This window comes from Sabethes cyaneus, chromosome 2 (assembly GCF_943734655.1).
Source record: "Sabethes cyaneus chromosome 2, idSabCyanKW18_F2, whole genome shotgun sequence".
Lineage (NCBI taxonomy): Eukaryota > Metazoa > Arthropoda > Insecta > Diptera > Culicidae > Sabethes > Sabethes cyaneus.
In genome coordinates this window covers 18,120,171-18,143,191 of record NC_071354.1, presented here as the reverse complement: position 1 = coordinate 18,143,191, position 23,021 = coordinate 18,120,171, and the positions used below count along the sequence as shown (strand labels likewise).

Genomic DNA, 23,021 nt, shown 5'->3' with positions numbered 1-23,021 from the left:
GAATTATTAGGCGGGCATTGTGGGGGCTCACGCCACTACGGACTAAACGTTTACCATCCGATAGATCTTGCAGAATTGTCAGAAGTACAACGTGCCCACGGATCACATCTTTATTGACTGCAAAGCAGCACACGATACAGTCGATCGAGACCAGCTATGGCAGATAATGCACGAACACGGTTTTTCGGATAAACTGACGCGACTGATCAAAGCTGCATTAGATTGAGTGATGTGTTGCGCATCTCGGGGACATCCTCGAGTCCCTTTGAGACGCGGCGAGGGTTGAGAGAAGGGGATGGCTTATCCTGCATGCTGTTCAACATTGCTCTTGACGGGGTGATCCGACGAGCGGGCATTGAAACGAGAGGCACGATTTTCACCAAGGGTAGCCAACTTTTAGGTTTTGCAGATGACTTATCATAGCTGTGGCATCCTGGTATTATATATATCTAATATAGCATATTAGATGTTTAGCCTTGAATGTGTAATGTGTGTTAATGACACATTATTTGGGTGGTTACCAATAGCATGTAACTAGCACAGAAAGAAAGTGTCGGGTGCAGGGAATCAAAAATCACGAACGCACAAGAGACAAAGATATTGTCCCTACTTCAAAATGTTGCGAGCTAACCGGCTCTGCACTGCTGACGACGACGATGACATATTTCGGAATTATTTTAAATAAAATTTGCAAAAGTGCAGCTTCCTGTACAGATTCCTTGCGTGAGTTTTGGCCACCGTGTTCTGTTTGTCATTCCGGTTCGGTACTTTCCGATCTTTATACACGTGTAGTTCAGAACGTGTCATTGTTTTTTGCACTAAACAAGTATCAGTTTTCACCTTTTTTCTAAGTCTCCAGAACTGGGCATAGTAGAAGGTACACATATACATAGCAAAGAACAATACTATTAGCGCCATATCTGATGCCAAGGGAGTTACTACTACTTATAAGTGTTAGTGATCGTGACCATGATGTAAAATTAGCGGATAATGTCGCTTTCAATAAAAACTCGTTACGCAAAATACAGTGTTTTATTTTCCTCATCTCAAATGCACTTATAAGTGCTTCAATAATTATAATTACTAAAACTAATTTTATCTTTTTGTTTTCTGTATAATTATTCACACAAGGTTTCACTATTGTTCTTTGTCTGTGGTCTTTGATTTGGTAGTTTGTTGTTCTTATTGTATGAACGTCTGTTTGTCATTTTTGTTAGGTACTATTTTTTTTTTTTTTTTTTTTTTTGTATGCCAGAAGGGCATTGGGTTAAAAGGCCACTGCGACAGTCTTAATGATCTTTTTTTGTGGCAGGCCCCGATTGCTGTACACAGTTTACGGATCGCTCATACCCATTGATGGAGTTGAGCGGAATAGTTGTAATCCTGTGCCTAGGTACTATAATTACATATAACATTATAATTGGCTTTTTTATTTTATACAATGCACTTTTAACAATTTACAATTACTTAATACATTTCCTCACAATTAAATGACAATATACTTATTGCACATCATAGAAAATTAAAAACTTTTGAAATTAATTTAAAATCAACCTCTATTCCGCTGCGTCTTCATACTAAAGTGAGCCTAATTACCGGATCTGAATCTTTGTAAAACCTTGTTCTGTTAAAAATCTGAATCCCTTCCAGTTTTCCGATTTTTACCGACCTTTTGTCCAGGGTCCAGGCAGCATTTATCCTGGTTGACAGCTTTTGAATTCCTTGATCGCATGTTTCAGAGTATCTGTGTGCGATCATATATGTGAAATATCTCCGTCCCAAGCGCGGAGCGTCAGGTGTGGAGGAACACCATTGATGCATCTGAGATTGACCGGGGTAGAGATAGCTTTCCCCTTGAGTGCCCCCTCCGTCCCAGGTGCTGAGCGTCAGACGTGGCATCCAGTCACTCATCCAGTTGACAGCTCAACTCTTTTACTAACAGACTCTTCAGCAAGCTTACCGCCCGTGAGTGACCCCTCCGTCCCAGATACAGTGCGATAGACTTGGAGGGTAATTTGTAATTTGAATAACCTTCCCGAAGACCGCAACTTCTTAGACAGTCAGCAGCGGAAGATACAATCTGTATAAGAATATTACAAATACACTAGCGTCACATAGGGAGACAATTCTGCGCTATTTTCCATACCACCTTGAAGTACGGTCAGGATCACGACTTATTCCATGTTGGAACCAATTAAGTTAATTCACATATGCTACATAGACTCCAATAAGGACGTTCGACCGCCTTAATGGAATCATTCGAGACCATCCTTATTGGAAACGTTCTTGTTCGAAACCACATATACGGTCACTTTTAGAAAACCGGAAGTTGCCATCTTTGATTCCAAAATGGCGCCAGAACGCAATATTCCATACCCAGTCGTCATACTCTTTCATCCATACCCATTTTAAAGGAGACTAGCTGACCCGACATACTTCGTATTGCCACAAATTAAACTGTGTTGTACATAAATCGTGAATCTCGGATGACCTTTGTCACAATCTTGAGTTTTGCAAGTTTCTGGGGAGTTCATGGGTGTTTTAATATACCAATTTTCCTCACAGTAAAGTAGAAAACAACTTCCCCCATTGTTTAGCCTGATAAAATAAAGCGGATAGCATTTAAATATTCGCCATCATTACAAACCATTTCGTCGAATACCATTTTGCGGAACACCAATTCTCGGTTGACCATAACGCAGAATATAGAGTTTCTCAGAATACCATTTCGCGGGATGTACCATTTCACGGAAAATCTTTTCGTAGAAAGTACCATTTCGCCGGGGTGACCCAACTGAAGGAAAGTAATAGAGGTCAGTAGATCTAGGGAAATAAATAAACCTAGATAGAGGTGATCTCTACGGGGGCTGCCCCCCGCAGTGGCCAGCGCTTCCGACAGCAGGTCGCCGGCAACACTCGCGGCCTGTAGCCGTCTCGAGCTGTATTATCTAATGTTACTATTGATAGTTTTTGGTGGTCTTGTTATTGATTATTGTTTTACGAAAGAGTCTAAAATTTCTCGAGTTCGATTAGTTTTTGAGTTACGCAAAAATTTCTGTTTTATTTGTATGAGAGTTCTTATCCACCTGCCACAGGGGTGAGGGGTCTCAAATCATCATTAAAAAAATTCCCCACCCCCCACATGCCAAATTTGGTTCCATTTGCTTGATTACTTCTCGAGTTATGAGGAAATTTGTATATCATTTGTGTGGGAGCCCCCCCTCCAAAAAAGGGAGAGGGGTCCTAGTTCTTCATAGAAAAAAATCATGCCTCCAAAAACACCCACATGCCAAATATGGTTCCATTTGATTAATTAGTTCTCGAGTTATGAGGAAATTTGTATTTCATTTGTATGGGAGCCCCCCCTCCAAAAAAGATAAGGGGTCTCAATTCATCATAGAAAAAATTATTGTCTCCAGAAACACCCACAAAAATTTCTGTTTTATTTGTATGAGAGTCCTTATCCCCCTACCACAGGGGTGAGGGGTCTCAAACCATCATTAAAAAAAATTCCTGCCTCCAAAACCCCCCACATGCCAAATATGGTTCCATTTGCTTGATTACTTCTCGAGTTATGCAGAAATTTGTGTTTCATTTGTATGGGAGCCCCCCCTCTTAGTGGGGGGAGGGGTCTCTAACCATCATAAGAACCTTCCTTGACCTCAAAAACCCCTATATGCAAATTTTCACGTCGATCGGTTCAGTAGTTTTCGATTCTATAAGGAACATAGGGATAGACAGACAGAAATCCATTTTTATAGGTATAGATTTTGTATCATTTATTGATATTTACAAATCCCATCGATATAGACCACTATGTTGCGGAACGTTTTGGGGATTTCAGGTAAATTATATATGAAATCATAATGGTCTATGTACATTGGTGTGAATAATCGCATATTTTGACAAAAGTATTTTTATGTAAATACCACTTTATACACTACACATTAGAACACTTGGTTTGGAGAAAATAATTGTATAGAATTTATTATAGAGTTTTTTAGACAATTGCGTCTCCTGTAAAATTGACTAAATGGCCAATAGACCACTATAATTCGGAACGGCTCATATGGTTGTGTAATAATAAAATGAAATGTATTGAAAACAAGAAAACATGTGAAATCATTAACAAATAGTCTTGTGAAACGTCGTAGACAACAAATTATGAAACTACAAAACTTAACGTAGACAATTTTATTTAACCCTGCGCAAACGGCGATTCGGCATTAGTCGTCAGGAAGTAAATACCCTCAACTCCGCGACCGTGATTGGACGGTTCGCCTCCCATATTGGCATCGGGCCCACTAGGAGTACAAAGCCCCTCCAGAATTTCGTCGTGGCTTGCGCACCTTGTCGAGCGGAATGGGGTCGAAGATCCGATCGATTCAACATAGAACGTTGACGCCAGTCCGTGGGCGCAATTACCGCTGATGTCGATACCGCAACCGGGCTGCGTACGTCCTCCGTTCGGGTAGAAATTTGCCTGTCCCAGTGGTACGCCGGCACCTAGCAGACCAGCGTTGGTCATAATTGTTTCTACATACTGTGCATCCTGTGGTGAAAGAGCATCATCTTGTCCAGCAGAAAATAGGGGACCCGCGGGATCGAGAGAAATGATCGTATGTAGTCGGCCTCCTTGTGCTTTACCGGTATTAGCGGCAACGTGTCCACCCAAACTGTGACCAGTGACGTAGATATCGTTCGGACTGGCTCCTGCATGAGCAATCAGGTCATCAATTAATAAGGATACTCCGATGCCAGCTGGTCCAACTTGATTGCGAGCAGCAATGTAATTGGGGTTACCGGCTGCAACACTCCAATCCACTGTAATCACGTTGAAATCACCGACTGCTAGCAGTGCATTACGGAATCCACTACCGGTACCATCGTGGCCTCCGCCACCCCAACCGTGAATAGTGAAGCGGGTCTGATGTGCAGCATTGAAGTTCGATCCGGTAATTGAGGCAGGGTTACCGATTTCCAACAGCTGATGCTCGGTTGGATTACTTCTCGTGAATAGTCGAAAGACTATGTCGGTTTCTGGCACGAACAAAGGCACGGCTTCTTCGGGATCCACATCAGGCAGGTTGTACGGGTTGACATTTACCAAGTGTAGAAAACCATCCGAGTTGGGGACCAGTTGCCACGATTGGTCCAACGGTAGGGCAGCAACTATGACGTAATGGAGGACAATTGATAAAATTGATTTTTTCTTGTATTACTGTAATGGAACTGTACCTGCTGTCAGTAGGCCTATGAGAATGACTCGAATGTGTTTAATCATGTTTACGATGCAACATTGAAATTATACGTTAGCGCATTATAAGCTTTTATAGCCTTTCTTTTAGGTTCATTCGATGTCTATCGGTGGTCCTTTCGATTATAAATCATTATATGATATGATAAGACTACCTTTTTCTACCAGAAAAAGTGAAGCTGTCTTTTTGTTTCTCATTTGTAATGGGTGAAAATGAAATTTGTTTTAGTAGGTACTATCTAACTGTGGAGTTGAATTGAAATAGGACCATTTTTCATAAAGACAAGCAGCGCTGATAACGCAAGCTTGGGGGTCTAGCATGATAAATCGAACCCAGCAGTGTCGTTTCTTCTGTCATATGTGAATTTGAAAGCAAGAAGTTAAGTAAGATTATTAGATTTATGACTTAAACGTATGACACCAAATCAAGCAAAGCATTGGATCAATAAACTCAGTAGAAGTCACTTTCACTGAATCGCAGATTAATATAAAATTAAGATAAAACTGTGATTTTTGTTCTCGAAAAATTTGCAACCGTCTATTCTAATGGATTAGAGTTGAGTAAATAAATAGTGTTTCGTTTAAGTTAAGTTTAAATTGTGAATATACAGCTTTTCCCCCGGAAAAATCACGCCACCTACTGGGTCCTTAATCTGTTTTGCAAAATCTGTTGGCGTAGGTTGTTATCAGCTTATTAAAAACGAATGCACCGAAGCTGGTTTTACCGAAAGACAAACCAAGATTAGCTACCGACGACGCTTTGAACAGTTTATATGGCTATAAAACGCCGATGAACCCTATTGACATATTTCAGTAGCTCGAAAAAAATTACGATGATTACGTTGTTCGCTTTCTTGGGGGTGCTGGTGATAGGTATTTGATGTTGAAAGATATTTTGTTACGCTAAGTATTGTTCTGAAAACATTTTTTTTGCATTGTTCAGCAACTGCCCTACCCCTGGAGCAGTCATGGCAGTTAGTTCCGCACTCGGACGGCCATCTACATTTGGTAAACATAAACCCGTACAATCTCCCGGATCCCGATCCACAAGAACCGGATCGTCGGTTTATACCGGAAAGTGACATGCTATTTCTACTGTTCACAAGAGCCAACCCAACGAGCGCGCAGTTTCTCGAAATCGGCAACCCTTCATCGATCGCTAATTCCCACTTCAACCCGGCCCGGCCAACTCGTTTCCTAATTCATGGTTGGGGAGGAAGTGGAACCGGTGGAACAAACTCAGGGATGCGTAACAGTTTACTGGCGGCTGGTGATTTCAATGTGATTGCCGTGGATTGGAGTGTAGGTGGCGGGAGTTCCAACTATGTGGCTGCTCGTAACGAAGTTGGTCCCGCCGGAACTGGCTTGGGTTTGATGATTGACGATCTGATCCAGTACGGTGGTGTTGATGTGAATGATATTTATGTTATCGGATTCAGTTTGGGCGGTCATGTAGCCGGAAATGCAGGAAAGCGCCACGGAGGTAGAATCAATACGATTATATCGCTGGACCCGGCTGGTCCTTTGTTCTCGGCCGGACAAGACGACGCCGTATCTCCAACGGATGGTCAATATGTGGAAACAATAATGACAAATGCTGGCTTGTTGGGGATAAATGTTCCGCTGGGTCAGGCCAATTTCTATCCGAATGGCGGTCGGACACAACCGGGTTGTGGCATTGATATCAGCGGAAACTGTGCTCACAGTCGGGCTCCTCTGTTTTACGGAGAATCCGTTAGTCAATCCGTTCCGTTTCGTTCGACGAGATGTGCAAGCCTGGATGAAGTACTGGAAGGAAACTGTACACCCAGTGGAGCAGATGCTAACATGGGCGGAGAGCCGTCTAACCATGGTCGGGGTGTTAATGGGATCTACTTTTTGACTACCAACGAGGAAGCACCGTTTGCACGGGGTTGAATAGGATGATTTTGGACAACAAAACACGTGACAGTATTAGATAGATTATTTTTGTTTAAAGCAAGGAAAAATGATTAAAAATGTATTACCTAATATAATAACGTTTATTTATTGCCCCTTTTATGATTATTTAGACTACTGCGATAATCATTTAATGCAACATACCGCATTTTACACTGTTAATCTGACACTAGTGTGGCTTTTAGTTTAATCAATTTATGAGTTTGACTTCTTTTTCCTTCTTGCCCTTCTTTTTCACGTCATTTTCCTTGAGCGAAATCGTGTGCGAGATTCGACTGTGATAATCGTGTAAATCGGGGTAGTCTAAATAGGGGCAAATGTCGCAAAATTTTATTTGGTTATTTATAACAATTGAATATCACAAATTTTACCCAGTTGGTACTCAGTGCTGGCTAGTATTATCTTCCGATTTCAGATCTTAGAAATAGTTGATATTGTATTGGGCAATCGGTGTTACAAAGTGCAAACTCACAGTGTTAGTCTTAATTGATCTACGCAAAAGCTTTATATTCAACCTTGGGCGAACGGCGCATTGGCATTAGTAGTCAGGAAGAAAACACCGTTAACCCCGCGTCCATGATTGGACGGTTCTCCGCCCATGTTGGCATCCGGTCCACTGGGGGTACAGACACCCTGCAGGATCTCATTGTGATTGGCACACCTCGTCGAGCGGAATGGTACCGTCGAACTGATCGATTCCGCGTAGAAAGCGGGTGCCCGAGCGTGGGCACAACCTCCACCCACGTCGACACCACAGCCGGGCTGCGACCGTCCTCCGTTCGGGTAGAAATTGGCTTGACCCATCGGAATGTCTATACCCAGCAATCCGGCGTTGGTCATGATGGTTTCTACATACTGCCCATCCTGGGGTGACACTGCATCATCCTGTCCAGCCGAGAACAATGGTCCAGCCGGGTCGAGCGAAATTATCGAATTAATATTTCCGCCGTGACGTTTTCCTGCATTACCAGCGACGTGGCCACCCAAACTAAACCCGGAAATGTAAATATTGTTGACGTTAGCTCCTGCATGTGCGATCAGATCGCTAATTAGCAGTCCGACTCCAGTGCCAGCCGGTCCGACTGCGTTGCGGGCTGAAATGTAGTTCGGAGTAACGGCGGCCACACTCCAGTCCACGGCAATCACGTTAAAATCACCGACCGAAAGCAGACTGTTACGAATCACCGTATTGGATCCATCGTTTCCGTTGCCATTCCAGCCGTGAATGGTGAAACGAGTTGGATGTGCGGCGTTGAAGTTGGATCCTGAAATTGAGCCAGGATTACCAATGACCAGCAGCTGCGGTGCGGTAGGGTTGCTTCTGGTGAACAGCCGAAATTCCATATCGCTTGCCGGGTTGAACAGGTGCTCCGGTTCACTGGGATCTGCTTCAGGCAGATAGTATGGATTAATATTAACCAGATGCAGGTGACCGTCGGAGTTCGGAACCAGCTGCCACGATTGCTGGACTGGAAGGGCAGCAGCTGCAAGTTGAGTAAATGATCGCTAAAGTTATGGAAAATTGACTAATAAATAGGACTGAGGAATCAAACCTGCTGCTAAGAATCCCAACAGAGCGATACAGGGAGTAATCATGTTTAAAACTCGTTAATTTGGTACTGAAGCAAGGTGATTTGCAATATCATGTTTATATAGTCCTATTTACAATCTATCTGAGAAATATGGGAAATCCATCGAAAAAGAAATGATAAGGCAGCGCGTAAGGAGCTGTATTTCGTTTATAAATTCGTGTATTGACGTCACGTTGAGCTTTGATTTTTATAACCACACAATAATGATACAACACGCATATCGGCTATTTTCAATTACTGTTTCGTTTAGCTTAAGCTTTCCGTTCTTTAGTAAAGTCTAGGGTATAGGAACGTCATTGTAACTTTCTTATTTACTCGTTACTACTCGTCGCCAATTCGTTGTGCGACATAGACGCTTGTCGGCTTCAACCTGGTCGAGCCATCTAGCACGTTGCGCCCCTCTATTCCTGGAGCCGGTGCGGTTCTTGAAGAGAACGGACTTCATTGCACACTCGTCCAATATCCTTGCGACGTGGCCGGCCCACCTTAGTCTTTCAACTTTCGCCAGGTGTACGATGGAAATCTCTCCAAGCAGTGCTTGTAGCTCGTGATTCATACTCTCCGTTCTGCCACTCTTCGCTTTCCGCTTGTACTCCGCCAAAAATAGTCCGCAACATTTCGTTCAAATACGGCTAGAGCACGCATGTCTTCCGTAAGCAAAATTACTGTCTCAAGTCCGTAGAGGACTATCAGTTTGATAAGCGTTTTGTACATCGTCACCATTGTGCGGTGGCGTATGCTCCTTGATCGAAGCGTCTTGCGGAGGGAAAAGTAGGTTCGATTTCCAGCTTGAATGCGTCGTTGAATATCCTAACGCGTATTATTGTGGGCGGTGACCAGAGATCCCAAATATACGAACTCATCAACCACTTCCAGTTCATCGCCGTCAATAATCACTATCCGTGGGAGGCAAACGTTGCTTTCTCTGGATCCTCTTCCTACCATATATTTGGTTTTCAACACATTGATTTGTAATCCTATCCTCTTGGCCTTCGTTTTTAGTCTGGCGTATTTCCTCCTTCGTCATCCCATGGTTTCTAGTAATGATGTCGAGGTAGTCTGCGAAGGCTAGGAGTTGGCTACTCTTGCTGAAGATCGTTCCTCTCATTTTGACGCCCGCTCAACGAATCACACCTTCAATAGCGATATTGAATAACATACAGGACAGACCATCCCCTTGCCGCAATGTTCTGCGCGATTCGAAAGGACTCGAGAGTGTCCCGAAACGCGCACGTAGCACATCACTGGCTCCAGAGTAACCTTGATCAGCTGCATCAGTTTGTCCGGACAACCGTACTCGTGCATTATCTGCCATAGCTGTTCGCGTTCAACTATATCGTATACTGCACTGAAATCCACTAAAATATGTTGCTTGCCACGTAGTACTCTCGACATTTCTGGAGGATTTGTCGGAGAATAGAAATTTGATCCTTACAGTATAAACGATCGCTCACATCTCTGACTCCAACGACATAAGAACTAAGGAACCAAGAACCAAGTAATTTGGAGTGAAACTCCCATTCGTCTACGCTGGCTGAAACAACCAACTTAAAAGCAGGTTAGCAGATAGTGAAAGCATCGAGAGATACGGAGTAGAGATTTTTCCATAATATTAAGTCTAAGGCGGCGAGGATATCTTCAAATAGTTCCTTAAACACACTCTTAAATTTTAACCATTTTAACTTAAATGCTGGCGGAAACTCCAAAGAGAAGTCAGCAAATTCTGTTCTGTTGGAAATTGGAAATTCTTGGAAATATGTTTTGCTTATTTGTCAATTTCTAATCATTAAAAGATAAAACATTCATGATAACATTTTTTGTTGTTTCTAAGCTAGGGCTGAAAAACTTGGTTTTCCGGAATACTTTCCTATACTTCAAAAATTTATATTTCATTAACCAAACAACGCAGAGCGAACAGGTAGTCCGTCTTCTACTGCTCACCAGAAAAAGAAGCAAAAATAAAACAGAAGGAAAAAACAGAGAAGAGAACGAAGGTAAACGTGACGAAAACTGGACAAACGGGATAGAAAAAGAGGCAAAGCGCGCGCGCGAGACAGAGAGAGAGAGAGAGAGAGAGAGAGAGAGAGAGAGAGAGAGAGAGAGAGAGAGAGAGAGAGAGAGACTATAAACTGGCATGAAAAAAGAAATCGAAACAAAAAGCGTGACAGAATGGGAAGTGAAATGGGATAAAAAGAAAAAAAAAAGTGGAAATGAAGAAAACGGGTGATAAAGCCGGGGGAGCAAGGTAAAAACGAGGAGGCTGGGAAGAAAAGATGAAGAACGGTAGAGAAATGAAGAAAAATGAGAAAAAGGGGAAACCATTGAAACGAAATAGAAATTGAGGATAAACTGGACACAGAAAAAGAAAAACACGGAACACAAAAGGAGATGGAGGAAGTGTCTGATGAACTGGAAAAATTCGATATAAACCAAAAGTATATCGGGTTGTGCAATGGCAGGTGGGTCTCGCATCCACGCTCTTTTGGTTAATACCTGAATGTTTTACTCACTATACTACTGCCGCTAAATAAGGTAGTCTAATACCTTTTTTTGTTTTATTTTCTCAATTCTATCATCTCCGTATATGCACCACACACTTTTATTATTGTACTACTGCTTTTTGTTCCGAGAACGGCAATAGACTGTTATCTACTCGGTCTCTTGGTCAGTAGAAACAAAAATAGATACACGACAGAAAGACAGATAGAAATAAAGCAGTGCGTTGCCGACGATTGTACAGCAGGTCTTGTGATTGAAACCAATACTAGGTGGTTTTACCTTTGTAAACAAAAGTTTTTCTTTTTTTTAATTTACTCATATATGACTAAACGCGGATTTGACCTAAACTGTTTTGGAAAATAACGAAGTGTCTGATATGAAGAGTGTTTAATTGGATAAATACTTTCTCCCTTTCCAAAATAGTTTACGTCATGACCGCGTATAGTCATATACGAGTAAATAAAAAAAAACAAAAAAGAAGAAAAACGGAAAAACGGGATAGAACCGGAGGAAAAGAAAAGGAGATAATCCGCGAGTAGGAAAATGGAGAAGCAAGAACAGACAAAGATGAAAACCGTGATACAAAAGAAAAAATGGAGAAAAACAATGAAACCGGAAGACAAAACGGATAGAACGGTAAAGAAAAACAGAGCGTAACAGAAACAGAGAAAGAGTAGGATTTATTACGAGAAAGAACGGTACAGATGAAAACAAAAAACCGGATAAGATGCGTGAAAATACGAAATTGGGAACGAATTAAAACGGGACAGAAAATGACAAAACAATCGGGACAAAACGGAAAAACGGGTTCGAAAGCAAGGAAAAACGGAACAAAATAAACGAAAAATGGAACAGAGAAAAATCAGGACTCACGAAAAAGTCAAAAAACGAGACAAAAACAACAGAATAGACGAGAAACTGAAAATAATTGAAAGAAACACAAAGAAAAAAGGTCAAACGGGATATAAAAGGAGAAAGATGGGGCACAGAAAGAAGCAAAGAAAAACACACTAAACTAAATGCTAAATGGAAGAGGAAATAGCGAAAACTGGAGATAAAAAAAGAACACTGAATAGAAAAGGAGAGAAAGTGAGACAAAAATAAAATAAACGCAAACGCAGAAAAAGTGCAAAACTGGGGTATCAAAGAGAAGAAAAACAAAACAGACGAAGACGAAAAACCAGAAGGAAAACAAATAGAAAGAGCTAGGTAAAGCCGAAAACCGGATACAAGAATGACGAAAAAGGAAAGAAGAAAACACGAAAAAATGGGAAAGAAAATAACAAAAGAGTATAAAAAGAAGAGAAAATAAAAAAAGGTGAAAAACAGGACTGAAAATATGAAAATATTTGCAGGAAACGAAGAAAACAAAAAAATAAAATAGGAAACACGCGATAGAAAAAAAAGAAAATAAGCGAAAAAGAGCAAAACGGAAATAAAATGAAAGCAAAAATAAAAAAACGGACAAAAAAGAAAAAACAGCACAAAAAGCTCAAAATGGGACTAGAAAAGAGTAAAAACGGAACAGATAAAAGGTAAAACGTGTAAGAGAATAAGACGAAAAATATTAATTCTATTTTCAGTTAAAGATTCATGTCTAACTCGTGTTCATGTCCGGAGTAAAATCTTACAAGTTCAAACTATTCTGTATTCAAATCTATTTTCATCGCTAATGTCAATTTGTGCTTGTCCGATGATTGGCCCATTTTCAAGTACAAAAAGAATTCCAAGTCTAATTTCAAATGTAATTCGAAGTCTTATCTCAAATCCAATTCAAATCCAATTTAAAATTTTTAATTTGTTATATATAAAAATGAACGTATGTTTGTATGTTTCGCCGTAACTCCAGAACGCCTTGATTGTTCTTCATCCAACTTGGCACACATGTTCCGTGACATAAAAGAGTGAGTGTACAGGGGGTTGGAAAAAGGGGAGCAGGTAATCCCTAACAAGCGGGTTTATTCCGAATATTTTTTTTACATAAAAGTCTTTTCTATCCCTTTTTAAGTTTTGCGATGTAATGCCACTATGCAATGAACCTATGAATTAAAACCTCTTTAAAGGCGGTAAACATCGATATTTCTCTAAAACAAATAAAACAGAAATGCCTGATGGATTTGAGCCAAAATGTAAGCAGAGAGTGCGTTTGATATATTGAAAAACGAGGCAACTTTTTTTCAAAATTGGTTTGTTCGGTTTGTCTCATGGTAGCTAGAAGCTGAGAAACATAACACGCGTGAAGTTGCATCGTATAATATGCATTGGCAGAACTACCGCTCATTTCTAGGGGCCTCCGACATTTTTTTCGACTATTTTATTTCGTCGCCATATTAAATGCATATTAATGCATGGGATCTTATAGTAGTGAAGCAATTAAAAATTACTCTTAAATTTTTATTATCTGGAGTTATCCAACTATAGTTTTTCCTTAAAATTAAAAAATCAAGCCAATTTTTTAAATCTCCCCTAGTGGGGACTAAGCTAAGCAAAGCTAGCCCCCCACCTAGTTACGCAAAAAAGTTGTACGAAATAATATTCTATAGCAGCAGATTATTTTGTGTTTAAATATGAATTGCATAAATTTAATTTAAGTTTTATTTTGTATTTTTAACTTTCATATATCGATCACTTGATTGATAATTCCCATTTTTCAAGCTGCCCAAACCCTAACATAATCCACTTGAAGAGCAGCCTGTTCGCCCCACGTACTGTACCAGGAAGATTTCGCTTTGTAGAAATCGTTCATCGCACTTGGGCTGCCCTGTCTCCATGGTTTCGGATGAGGATTCCAGGCACCATCTGGAAAGAAATCACCACCAACGGCAACGTTCATCAGTATGAAGAATTCTCGATCGAAGGGAGCCATTTTCGTTCCCCTGGGCCATGGATTGTGACTGAATCCACCGAGCCTCCAGAAACCTTCGTACGGAGTGACGGTTCGAAAGATCCGATTGTTGATGGCGAATTGGATTACATTTTGCGTCCAAATTAGTTGGTAATTGTGGAAACCCGTGTTCAGTCCATTTTGATGGAATGAACCACACTGTGAACTGCGATAGTTTGCATTTTCTCCAAAGTGTAAGCAAGAACCCACTTTCTTTACGCCAATATTTTCATTGTTCAGCCGGAGGTCTCGATTACCGCGTGACTCCATCAGATCTATTTCTCCAGATTTGGGCCAATAACCGTAGGTGTCTCCCTTTGGCAGTAACCACAGCGCGGGCCAAATCCAATCACCAGTCGGGAGCTTCGCTCTTATTTCCAGTTTTCCATATTTAAAGGCGAACGCATTGATGGTTCTAACTCGGGCACTTCGTACCGGATTCAAAATCCGATTGTGACTACCCCTACGATAGCAACCTTGGATTTGTTCGGCCCAACCAGGTGGGTCAGTGCATCTGAATAAAAAAATATATTAAATAAAGGTAATTTTGATTTACTGAATAGAGCAGAGCATCACCTTTGGTGTTTGGGTCCTTGATTTAAATTGATCACACCGGAAGTAAGAAAGCGCTCACCAAACTCGTCGGCGGTTAAGGTTGGTCGAATATAGAAATGACCATTCTTCACGTAGGAATTTCGACCCCCGCCGGAGTACCATTGGAATTCGTTGTTCTAAACGAATGACGCTGTTAGGACTTTTAACGGTTAGGCGGATTGTATGCATTCTGACTTACCCCACCTCCTCCGAGAGAATTTTCATGTTCCCACACGGACCAGTTGATAGAGTTGAAATCATCACTAAAAATCAATTGTCCGGAGCAATATGGGCCTATTCAGAAACCATCGAGTTAAACTCAGAAAATTAATTTAGGTATTAAGATTACAACTACCTTTGGGAGCCTTCCAACCTGAAGCGGTAGTCAACGATCGCCTACAAGCTGACTGAATTGTCGCTATTGACAGAAAGATGGTGAAAAACAACAGCAATGTCCGACAATTTGTCATCTTGCGTTTTGTATCAATTGATCTTTTGGCGAGCTATTTATACGATCATAAATAAGTATTATGGAAATGTTACATTTGAACAGATGGTCGGATTCCTTTAGTTTGACATCAACAGCGACGAATTGACTATCGTCAAAGGGTACAGTAAAAAATATAAAATGCATAACTCTTTGAGAGTTAAATATTCCCAACATTTTATAAAAACTGAATTACAAAAAAAGCTTAAATTGGATTACCAGCCTGGTGTGACATATCGAATTTAAATTGAATTATTTATTCCCATTTAGTGTGAATGTTTTACCGTGAATTTAATAATTGCAGGAGCTCCAATCGAAACAACATCACCTGATATTTACAAAGCCCACACTCGCACGTGTTCAATCTCCATAGCAGCTTCTTCGCCCCAGGTGCTGTACCAGTCTCCCCTGGCATTCCAGAAACTGGTCATCGCCGTGGATTGTCCGTAGTACCATGGTTTTGGATGAGGATTCCAAGCATCGTCTGGGAAATAATCACCTCCAACTGCAACATTTAGTAGCAGGTGGAACTCTTTGTCGAACGGTGCCATGAGTGTGGCTCCTTCCCATGGATTGTAACTGAATCCACCTAGCTTCCAAAAACCTTCGTACGGAGTGATGGTATGATAGACCTGATCGTTGATCGCAAATTGGATTACATATTCCGTCCAAATGAGCTGGTAGTTGTGGAAAAAGTAATAGAGACCCTCCCGAGTATCGGAGTTACACAGATAATGACGGTAGTCCCAGCTGGGTCCAAAGTGCAGACAGGAAGAAGCTTGTTTTACACCAATATTCCGGTCACCTTGCCAAAGCTCGCGATTACCCCGTGATTCCATAAGATCAATTTCTCCCGATCTGGGCCAAGTACCATAGTAGTCTTCTTTGGGCATCAACCATAGGGCAGGCCAGATCCAGTCTCCAGCCGGTAGCTTTGCACGAATCTCCAGTTTTCCGAATTTAAAACCGAAAGAATTGTGCGTCCGAAGCCGTGCACTTCGTACCGGGTTCAGTATATATTCCGGACTACCTTGACGATAGCATCCCATGATTTGCTCCGCCCAATCCGGGTGGTCAGTACATCTGAAATTGGTGTGACAGCAGATTTTACTTTAAAATTTATTTGATTTGTGCTGTTGTTACCTGTTAAAGTCATCCTGTTCCCACAAATTGATCGTGCCGGATGAAAGGAACTCCTCACCGAATTCATCGGCTGTCAGTGTGGGTCTGAGAACAAGACGTCCATCTTTTATGTACGAGTTACGATCGCTTCCTGAATACCATTGAAATTCGTTATTCTGTTTAGGAAAAATTCGTACTAATTAGGATGCTGATATTAGGACAAAGTGGTGAAAGTTTTTTACTTACTCCTCCTCCACCGACGGTATTTTCGTGTTCCCAAACGGATCGGTCCAAATAGTCGAAGTTGTCTTCGAAAATTAGTTGTCCGGAACAAAACGGACCTTCAAGGGAATCGAATTAGGTGAAATTAATCAAACAAAAACCGAATTTATTAATACGAACCCTGTGGAGCTCTCCAACCAGAAGCGGTCGTCGGTGATGGATCACACGCTTGACTGACTGTTACAGCGAACAGTAGCACGAGCAACGTCGCTGTTGTTTTATGGAATGAGGCAAAGCCGTTTGCCATTTTCTAACTAATTGTGCGCGTAGACAAATTTAGCTTTCCATGTTTTATACTACGGCGTTATCTTATCGTCGCCCCTCGGCATTGTTGTACACGCAACAATCGCAGGAAGACGATCGGCACTTGACTTTGTTAACTGTCATGCAATTTCGGCAGACCTAAACTCCCACGAAGATCTCGTAGTTTTTTTTTGCTCAGCATGCACAGTTCACATGCTGCCAAATTGATTTGTAAAAAAAATCTGCATATCGTTGATAAAGTATAAGTATTGATACGGTGATAACGAGCCTCAAGAATAGGTTTCTAAGGTTTCCAGTTTTATCATTTTAAGGTACAAATTGTTTATGAAAATCTCCGCTAGGAACTGTGTTTGCTAACTTTTTTTTGTTTAAAATTTTGCAACTTTTGAATCACTGATCCGTTTTTAATAATTTAAATGCCAAATAAAAGGTTCATTTTATCCATTTTATCGCAAGTAGAAACAAAAACCATGCGTCTCCATTACATTCTCACCACTTTATTTATTTAAAACTAGATGAGTGCCCGATCTTACTCGGGGCGCCTTTGTTTTATAGCCACTTGTACATCAGGTATTGTAAACGAAATGTTTATAATGCAAAAATATTAAAATATTGTTCCTCTTTTGGAAGTTCCTCCCCATTTGTCAGCTTCCCCTGTTTTGTGTCATCCTGCAAAACTGATACTTTCGCGGCAAGCTGGTCAGGAGTTCGTGTTTTCTGATGATAAACTCTTCATCTTGCAACAGCCGCACAATATCTAAATTGATCGGATGTGGCCGCCGACATTGGCCAGCATCCCCCCGTCCCATATAAACATCCCGCGGTTCCAGAGCGCCGCGTCGGTGATGGTTTGGGGGACCGTATCCAAGCGCGGGAAGCTTGCACTGGTCATTATCGAGAAAAACGTGAAAGTCAACGCCGCGTACTATAGACCGAGATTCTGGTCACTTGCACATCTGTTTTGTTTACGGAAATCCCTATATAACCCTATAAAGAAAGAGAAACAAAGACAGCTGCGAGCATTGCCCCCCCCCTTTTGTTAACTTCTTCAGTTCTGATTTCCTTATGTTAAGGAACAAGTTTGTGAAGTTTGATAAAGAACGGTCAAGGCGTTTCGGAGTTATGGCTTCCCTCCTATTAGGGATCCTCCACTCTTCCTATTAGGGAACCCACCCCCTACTTTTTGTTTACCTCCCAGTGCTACTCTTTTGCCAAGGAACATGTGTGCCAAGTTTGATGAAGAACCGTCTAGGCATTTCGGATTTATGGCCTCCCCCCCTGTTACGACCCCCCTCTTATGAACCCTCCAGCGCTGATTCCCGTATATCAAGGAATATGTGTGCTAAGTTTGGTGGCGATCGGTCAAGGCGTTCTGGAGTTATGGTGGAACATACAAAACTCACGTTCACTTTTACATATTATACAGGGTGTTCAATAAGTTCGAATACACTTTAAAAATGTGTTTAAAAAATGAAAATACAAGATATACTTTTCTGAGTCAATTTTTATTGAAGGACTGCTTATTGAGAACCTCTACGACATATTTGGTGGAAACCCCCCCCACTTTTGTGCTTTATTACGAGCTTGAGACGTCTCTCAAAAGAATCACACGCGGCACGCACCTGGTCCACGGGTATCTCGTTCTAGATCATGGAAATGAGCTTCTTAAATTGGTTTATAGTGCTCACTTTATGTTCGCTCTGCTTGGCCAGCATGTACGACCATCCATAAAAGTCCATGGAGCTGGGAGACCACAAAGTCTTATCGAGAAAATCAGTCAAATTCTCCCGACACCACGCTTGGACGATATTCGCCGTGTGGGCCGGTGCACCGTCCTGTTGAAAGACGTATTGATCTTTCCTGTAGATGTCACGAAGTGCTGGGGCCACAACCTTCATTAGAATCTCGGTCTATAGTACGCGGCGTTGACTTTCACGTTTTTCTCGATAATGACCAGTGCAAGCTTCCCGCGCTTGGATACGGTCCCCCAAACCATCACCGACGCGGCGCTCTGGAACCGCGGGATGTTTATATGGGACGGGGGGATGCTGGCCAATGTCGGCGGCCACATCCGATCAATTTAGATATTGTGCGGCTGTTGCAAGATGAAGAGTTTATCATCAGAAAACACGAACTCCTGACCAGCTTGCCGCGAAAGTATCAGTTTTGCTCTGTCCAGCCTCTTCTTCGTTGTAGCCCCCGTTACTCCGTGAACCCTGCGCGTCTTGTACGGCTTGCATCCCAGATCCTCCGCCATGATGGTGTGGGCGTTCCCGATCGATATATCCAGGTCTACAGCGGACTTCCGGATCGAGCGGTTCATTGTTCGACGAACCCGCTCCCTTACCACCTTGATGGCTGCTGGCGTCCTCGCCGAATGCAGCCGCCCGGATCTAGCACGGTCCTTGGCCTAGCCCGTCCCTCGGTACCGACGGATGGCGTTGTAGATGAAATTCCGCTTCATCCCGTGGGATTTCAACCGCCGAAATATATCGTCGGGTCGCTCACCTCTCGCAAACAACTTTACTACGACGTTGCGGTACTCCTTCATCGCGCGCGGTTAACAAATAACAAAGGACAACAAGTCGACAACTTGCGCGTCGGTTGGCCTATATATAAGGCTAAAGCTGACACCAATACCAATACACAGAATGCACATGATGCGCACAACGATGTAAAGTTGTATTCGAACTTATTGAACACCCTGTGGACTAGAAGATAGATAGAATAGATAGAAAGATTTATTTTTCAAACAATACGTTTCTGAACTTTTGATATATTTTGCAAATAATGCTTAATTTTCTAAAATTATATGTAACATTTTGTATGTTTTAGTGACCACAAAAAAATTGACATTCAGTCCAGCATTATTTCTGAAAATTTCATTAAAATACTTTTGGTTCGATATCAAAGTCATTAAAATCAGTTTAGTAGTTTAAGAGTTATGCATTTTTGAAGAAAGATAGGATGGCAAAAATGTATGTGAATTTTGGGACTCAGAAAAGAGAATCTCAAGCGTCAAGAAAAAATACGAGTCTAAAATTTACTGAAAAGGAATAAGCACACAAAATTTAAATTAAATCGGAGCATTTTGATTTGTTTTTTTCACGAAGGTGCCGAATTGATATGCATTGTGGCTTAAAAATAATATGAGATGTATGCGTGAAATTACATTGAAATAATACATATTCGAAAATAATAATCATTACTACAATATTTCTTGTTTTTTTTTTGTTAGATTATAGTCACTTTCCCATTATAGTCCCAACCCTGCAGAAGTCACGAATGACCGAAGCTGTTAAGGGTCATTCGTGACTTCTGCAGGGTTGGGATTTGAACACGGGTTCTCGGCGTGAGAGCGTAATTTGTTTTTTCCAAATTTGTCTGCTTTCGAAATATATCTACCGAAATATGTTTGAATGGTTTCGGTGTTTGATTTCGATGAGGCACAGAACAATCACAGAAAAACGCCAAAAATGGTACGAAGACAATTAGGTATAAGCATGGACGAAGATAATTGAAAATTAAAAAACTCAAAAACACACAGAGTTGTGGAGCGTTACGCGAGAGAGAGAAAAGAGAGAAGAGAGAGATAACTTGCTTGTGGTAGGTAGCATGAAATGAAAAGAAAACGAAAATGAAGAAGGTGCGCGCGTGTTCAGCTTTCTTTGGCTGGGTGCCGTACGGTGCTTGGCCAACACATAGAACACCGTGCCAAACGAAGTTGGCATCGACGTGCATGTTCGTTTTTGACGCGAGTAGGAAAGATGTACTTAAACCGAATGCGTGATAATTATGATCGAAGCAGAATGCTTGAGCACCGCGGATGGGAATCGAAAGCCAAAGTATCGATTTTGGGTGTCGCGATATATCGGACGGATCCAATAATGAGTAATGAGTACATCGCAACAAAAATATCGTCACTTCGATATTCGCCGATATCGGAACCTAAAATATTCAGAAAGTTTTCAGATACGATCCGCAGCTTACAAAAAAATTGCAGAAAAATATTTTTTTTACGGAAATATTTTTCAAAAAAAATTTTTTTTTAATTTTTAGGCTGTGAACCATTTTGCGAAATTTTTAAAATATTAATTAAAGTTTTACAGTCCGATGGTTAATTCTTCTCGAGTGGTTGAAATCAGTTCAGAATGCGAATCATTTTATATTTGACAGATTGATAGTTGTTTTACTGAGGATGAAGAAATTTTTCTATAACAGCGATTTTTTTATTCAGTACATGTTGGAATTGGATGAATTTTTGGTGTTCATTTGCTCCTATTTGATAGATAAAATTTATCTCATTTTATTTTGGGTTGAATAAACAAATTTGTTATATGTTAAACATCCATACATTTGTGAAAAAAAAAGCTCTTTCCTCACCTTTCCTATCATTGGCTTTCAGAACCGAACCATCGAACTGCCAAAACTAAACATGCTCCCGAGCAGGCTTATTTTCGAAAAACCATCGAACTGTCAAATTTTAACCAAAAAGTTAAAAAATTCGCGAAATGGTTCACAGCCTTAATACTTTCAATACCGGTGTCAAATCTACGTTAGGTACCTCTTAACAGTCCTACGAAATATTGATGTAACTATCAAATTATCACACTTTGATAGATCAACATATTCATTTATTAGCATTATCGCTATGAAAATAGCTTAATAAGCTAGAATAACGTTGACTGTATTCACCTAATAAGTCCAAAAAAACACATGAGGTTAAGTCTGACCTCTGGCGCTCTGTTGCATACATATCTCCTATTTATTTATTATATAAATATTTCTGTTTTTAACTTTAATGCAATAGATACTTTGCTGCGAGTATTATTATTACTTAATACATTTATCACTGATTGGTTAACTTAACAACAAAATAAACGTAGGGATTCTCCCAATGTCAAGACTCAGACTGTTTCACAAAATATTTAATCCTTCTATCCCATTGCAAACGGTGATTCCGAATATGTACTAAGATAAAAGATTCCATTCACCCCCTTTCCATAATTGGATGGCTGACCTCCCATGTTAGCATCATCGCCACTGGGCGTGCAAATTCCTCCAATAATCTCGTCATGATTCGCACATCTGGTAGCTCTGAACGGTGTCGATGAACTGATGGACTCCGCATAGAACTGGGGTGCTCGGCCGTGAGCGCAACTGCCTCCAGTATCTTCACCACAGCCCGGTTGTATGCGTCCGCCATTCGGGAAGAAGTTCGCTTGTCCTAGTATTGTATCAATACCCAACAGTCCCGCGTTAGTCATTATAGTTTCCACGTACAGTCCATCTGTCGGAGAAACAGCGGTGTCCTGTCCCGGCGAAAATAACGGACCCGCAGGATCAAGCGCTATGATGGTATTCACCAATCCTTCCTGACCCTTTCCAGCGTTACCAGCAACGTGTGCTCCCAAGCTGAATCCAATAATATATATACTATCTGGCGAAATTCCAGTCGCTGCTTTTAAAATGTCGATAAAACCAGAAACTCCTTGGCCTGCTGGGCCAACATTCAGTCTAGCTGAGATATAATTAGTAATCGCTCCCACTCCCCAATCGACCGTAATGATGTTAAAATCTCCGACTCGTAAGAATTCATCTCGGATTTCCTGATTCATAAAATGACTTCCATCATTGTTCCATCCATGGATCGTGAATCTAGTTGGATGTTCCGGATTAAAATAACTATCCTGAATTGATGCCTCGTCCGTCAGGATCTGCGCCTCCGTTGGGTTGCTGCGTGTAAATAGCCGATAGATGATGTCTTCGGTCGGATTGAACAACGGTTGCACTGAATCATCTTCGGGGACAGTGTAGGCAGCAATATTCACCAACTGAAAAAATCCATTTCCATCCGGTATCAATTCCCAACGAGCTTCGCGAAGCGGATGACCACTGGTTAGATACAAGCAGGAGTGGATTAACGCAACAGTGAGCAAAAAGAACCGTGACATATTCCCGTTGGTAGGCACTGCGAACTGAGTAGGCTCGAAAAGAGAGACGAAAGCTTTTATAGATTGGATGGACATATCCGGGAGATAAGCTCCCTGAATTTCAAATTGCCGCATAATTAAAATGATCTTATCAATGAGGTAAAAAATC

The 23,021-nt window shown here is 41.3% G+C and overlaps 6 protein-coding genes across 6 annotated transcripts; 1 reads left to right on the top strand and 5 right to left on the bottom strand.

Annotated features, from left to right (window-relative positions):
• Positions 1-4,198: 4,198 nt before the first annotated feature.
• LOC128735156 (pancreatic lipase-related protein 2-like) lies at positions 4,199-5,284 on the bottom strand. The gene is made up of 2 exons (XM_053829652.1): positions 5,239-5,284; positions 4,199-5,172 (listed from the first exon to the last, which is right to left on the bottom strand). The coding sequence occupies exons 1-2, from the start codon at positions 5,282-5,284 to the stop codon at positions 4,199-4,201; spliced, it is 1,020 nt and encodes a 339-aa protein (XP_053685627.1).
• Positions 5,285-6,090: 806 nt separating this feature from the next.
• Positions 6,091-7,174, top strand: LOC128735155 (pancreatic triacylglycerol lipase-like). Its single transcript, XM_053829651.1, has 2 exons — positions 6,091-6,130; positions 6,201-7,174. Exons 1-2 carry the CDS (start codon positions 6,091-6,093, stop codon positions 7,172-7,174), a joined length of 1,014 nt encoding a protein of 337 aa, XP_053685626.1.
• A 531-nt stretch (positions 7,175-7,705) lies between these two features.
• LOC128735154 (pancreatic lipase-related protein 2-like) lies at positions 7,706-8,791 on the bottom strand. The gene is made up of 2 exons (XM_053829649.1): positions 8,749-8,791; positions 7,706-8,679 (listed from the first exon to the last, which is right to left on the bottom strand). Exons 1-2 carry the CDS (start codon positions 8,789-8,791, stop codon positions 7,706-7,708), a joined length of 1,017 nt encoding a protein of 338 aa, XP_053685624.1.
• A 4,851-nt stretch (positions 8,792-13,642) lies between these two features.
• LOC128738447 (beta-1,3-glucan-binding protein-like) lies at positions 13,643-15,252 on the bottom strand. The gene is made up of 4 exons (XM_053833581.1): positions 15,120-15,252; positions 14,964-15,058; positions 14,747-14,901; positions 13,643-14,684 (listed from the first exon to the last, which is right to left on the bottom strand). The coding sequence occupies exons 1-4, from the start codon at positions 15,232-15,234 to the stop codon at positions 13,937-13,939; spliced, it is 1,113 nt and encodes a 370-aa protein (XP_053689556.1). The 5' UTR covers positions 15,235-15,252; the 3' UTR covers positions 13,643-13,936.
• A 240-nt stretch (positions 15,253-15,492) lies between these two features.
• LOC128735153 (beta-1,3-glucan-binding protein-like) lies at positions 15,493-16,902 on the bottom strand. Its single transcript, XM_053829648.1, has 4 exons — positions 16,776-16,902; positions 16,620-16,714; positions 16,395-16,549; positions 15,493-16,334 (listed from the first exon to the last, which is right to left on the bottom strand). The coding sequence occupies exons 1-4, from the start codon at positions 16,900-16,902 to the stop codon at positions 15,587-15,589; spliced, it is 1,125 nt and encodes a 374-aa protein (XP_053685623.1). The 3' UTR covers positions 15,493-15,586.
• Positions 16,903-21,856: 4,954 nt separating this feature from the next.
• On the bottom strand, positions 21,857-22,873 carry LOC128735152 (pancreatic triacylglycerol lipase-like). Its single transcript, XM_053829647.1, has one exon. It carries the CDS (start codon positions 22,871-22,873, stop codon positions 21,857-21,859), a length of 1,017 nt encoding a protein of 338 aa, XP_053685622.1.
• Between the last annotated feature and the right edge of the window lie 148 nt (positions 22,874-23,021).

Excerpts from the sequence above, each read along its gene's own strand:
- LOC128735156 (XM_053829652.1), bottom strand. The coding sequence starts at position 5,284 with ATGATTAAACACATTCGAGTCATTCTCATAGGCCTACTGACAGCAG. Across the intron at positions 5,173-5,238 it reads CATAGGCCTACTGACAGCAG|TTGCTGCCCTACCGTTGGAC; the intron begins GTACAGTTCCAT and ends ATTACGTCATAG.
- LOC128735155 (XM_053829651.1), top strand. The coding sequence starts at position 6,091 with ATGATTACGTTGTTCGCTTTCTTGGGGGTGCTGGTGATAG. Across the intron at positions 6,131-6,200 it reads CTTGGGGGTGCTGGTGATAG|CAACTGCCCTACCCCTGGAG; the intron begins GTATTTGATGTT and ends TGCATTGTTCAG.
- LOC128735154 (XM_053829649.1), bottom strand. The coding sequence starts at position 8,791 with ATGATTACTCCCTGTATCGCTCTGTTGGGATTCTTAGCAGCAG. Across the intron at positions 8,680-8,748 it reads GTTGGGATTCTTAGCAGCAG|CTGCTGCCCTTCCAGTCCAG; the intron begins GTTTGATTCCTC and ends CTCAACTTGCAG.
- LOC128738447 (XM_053833581.1), bottom strand. The coding sequence starts at position 15,234 with ATGACAAATTGTCGGACATTGCTGTTGTTTTTCACCATCTTTCTGTCA. Across the intron at positions 15,059-15,119 it reads AGGTTGGAAGGCTCCCAAAG|GCCCATATTGCTCCGGACAA; the intron begins GTAGTTGTAATC and ends GTTTCTGAATAG. Across the intron at positions 14,902-14,963 it reads ATTCTCTCGGAGGAGGTGGG|AACAACGAATTCCAATGGTA; the intron begins GTAAGTCAGAAT and ends TCATTCGTTTAG.
- LOC128735153 (XM_053829648.1), bottom strand. The coding sequence starts at position 16,902 with ATGGCAAACGGCTTTGCCTCATTCCATAAAACAACAGCGACGTTGCTC. Across the intron at positions 16,715-16,775 it reads TGGTTGGAGAGCTCCACAGG|GTCCGTTTTGTTCCGGACAA; the intron begins GTTCGTATTAAT and ends ATTCCCTTGAAG. Across the intron at positions 16,550-16,619 it reads ATACCGTCGGTGGAGGAGGA|AATAACGAATTTCAATGGTA; the intron begins GTAAGTAAAAAA and ends TTTCCTAAACAG.
- LOC128735152 (XM_053829647.1), bottom strand. The coding sequence starts at position 22,873 with ATGTCACGGTTCTTTTTGCTCACTGTTGCGTTAATCCACTCCTGCTTG.